This window comes from Sinocyclocheilus rhinocerous, unplaced genomic scaffold (genome assembly GCF_001515625.1).
Source record: "Sinocyclocheilus rhinocerous isolate Xijiao unplaced genomic scaffold, SAMN03320098_v1.1 scaffold2309, whole genome shotgun sequence".
Lineage (NCBI taxonomy): Eukaryota > Metazoa > Chordata > Actinopteri > Cypriniformes > Cyprinidae > Sinocyclocheilus > Sinocyclocheilus rhinocerous.
The window spans coordinates 73231-75571 of NW_015644615.1; the positions used below are offsets into that span (position 1 = coordinate 73231).

Consider the following 2341-nt stretch of genomic DNA (forward strand, 5'->3'; position numbering starts at 1 on the left):
GTATGCTATATGGGGGTTATTTCGGGTGTGTTACATGTGCAGCAGCAGTGTTTCTTACATGCTCACAGCAGCATGTTGTGGATGTATTGGCAGCAGCAGCAGCAGCGAAGCAGATCTATTCCGCCAAGACCAAATACATTAACATTGTCATGTACATTACCATGCCAATCCCTCCGAGAGTTATCATGACAGAAATAACTATAAATCGTAAATCCAGAGAAACTGGCCAAAAAAACACATTTATTTCCATCAAGAGTTGCATTAATGTTTGGCTGAGATCTTGTATTGACAAAGGGAGAGTGGAAGCGCTCTGTAAAGTCTCACTCATTCTCGTGTGTGTGTGTGTGTGTGTGTATCACACAACCTGATTTACCATAGTCTGCGGTAGTCCATTCACTGGTATTTGCTCTGTTATTCACCACCCAAAAGCCTGCGTTAACCCACTTTGCGCTTGACATGGCTGTGATTGTTGATGCCAGGAGGAGGCACCACAGAGGACAGAGAGCGCGATAGAAGGGAGAGAATGAATTTATTTGGAATGCCAGAGGAAGACATTATTTGAACATATACTTACGCAAATTTGTGCTGCTCTTGGTTTTGCATGGGTCATTATGGAAATTATATCTGTGTTCTCAGTAAATAACCCGCAGAACTTTCCACTCCCATCAGCGCTTTTATGAGACTGTGCTCTCACGCTAATTTGCCTTTTGCGTTTATAGTACAACCGGTTCTTAGTCTCTATGTTAAGATTGTATTAAGAAGTAGTCTGACCAACTAGCAGTTCACCAAGGGGTAGTGAGTCTTATTATTCAGATTAGACCAGTGTAAGTTTTTAGGTAACCAACGTAAATTGACACGTTTTAAAGGGGTCATGAACTGAGAAAACAAAACGCTGTGCAGTGCCAAGATGGCGATGGTCCTCACTGCAGAACACAAGATCCAGGGGGCGTGGTTGGATCCACATCTAGGGGGTGGAGATTGGTAGGTTTAGGGGTGGAGATGGGTGGGTTTAGGGATCAGGAGGTGGAGACGGGTAGGATTAGGTATATGTAAGGTGGGAGGAGTTGAATCTGGATCCAACCACGCCCCCTGGATCTTGTGTTCTGTAGTGAGGGGCTACTGCCAAGATGTGGAAAAACAGTCTTTGCTTTGCTTCCCTTCTGATCCCAATGTTAGGAAACAGTGAATGTGTTTTATTTTTAATGAAGATCCAGACCACGTCAGTAAGAACTCGGTCCTGTGTTTACTTCATTTTACCGCAGATTCGTTTACAAACAAGGCACAGTTCGACACGGCAATTCAACAATTCGATTTTCAGAAAGTTTGAAACTAAAATATGATGTTGTGCGACTATATTGGATCCGACAGTAATATCGCAACAAACAAAGTGATCGCTATGGCTTTATTTGTTGAACAGATCATTTGATATGAGTATTTATGCATTTTTAACCTAAATCATACACAACTGTTAGCCAATCATAGCAGTGGGCATTTACTTCAGAGTCTACAATCCTCCACGTCTATTCAAACAGAGCGTTCTGATGAGGGGGTTAAAAACAGGACAGAAAATAGACTATTACTTCTAAATTATGTTTTTTTATGTAAAAACTTGATAACATTATAAGTGGACATCAGAGAACAGTACAAAATAAAAACAGAGGCAGTTCATGACCCCTTTAAAGAAAAACATTAGAGGACTAACATGTAAGGCTAGTCTAAGCATTTGATGCTGATTCTGAAACATTCACTGACTCTCCTCCCTCTGTTGCAGTGTTGTCCTTGAGATGCTACACATGCATGTTTCCCGCCATCTCTCCTCTGGACTGTCTGAAGTTCCCCCAGGAATGTCCCGTGGGCCAGCGATGTATTGCCAGCAAAGCTGTAGGAGTTAAAGGTCAACTGAACTGAACACTGCACAGACAGTCACTGCTCTATTGTACTGATTGATTAACAAATGGAGCAAAAGAATGAATCAGCTGAATATTAATCAGCACAGTCTGTGGGCATGTGTGATCCTGATTTGATTTACTTTCCCACACCATCACACACACACAAGATACTTACTTCTCGTGTGTGTGTGTGTGTGTTTGTGTGAGTGTGTGTGTGTGTGTGTGTGTGTGTGTTCAGTCATAGCTACCATGCGTGATCTGAAGCGGAAGGATAAGTTGGTTGAAGCGGCAGGAGACGCGTACGGTAAAACTCTGTCTCTGCTCACACTGGACGTCTGCAGCGATGAATCTGTCAAACAGTGTGTCGACAGCGTCAAAGATCGCCATATAGACATTCTGAGTGAGTACAAACACACACACACACACACACACACACAGACACACTCACACAC

General features: G+C 42.8%; 1 protein-coding gene across 1 annotated transcript in view; it reads left to right on the plus strand.

Moving 5' to 3' along the window:
* Positions 1 to 2341, plus strand: part of LOC107758389 (retinol dehydrogenase 8-like) — a 9794-nt gene that overhangs the window by 2808 nt on the left and 4645 nt on the right. Inside the window, exon 2 of the mRNA XM_016576110.1 lies at positions 2128 to 2289. Coding sequence (XP_016431596.1) covers positions 2128 to 2289 — 162 coding nt within the window. The remainder of the gene's footprint in view (positions 1 to 2127; positions 2290 to 2341) is intronic.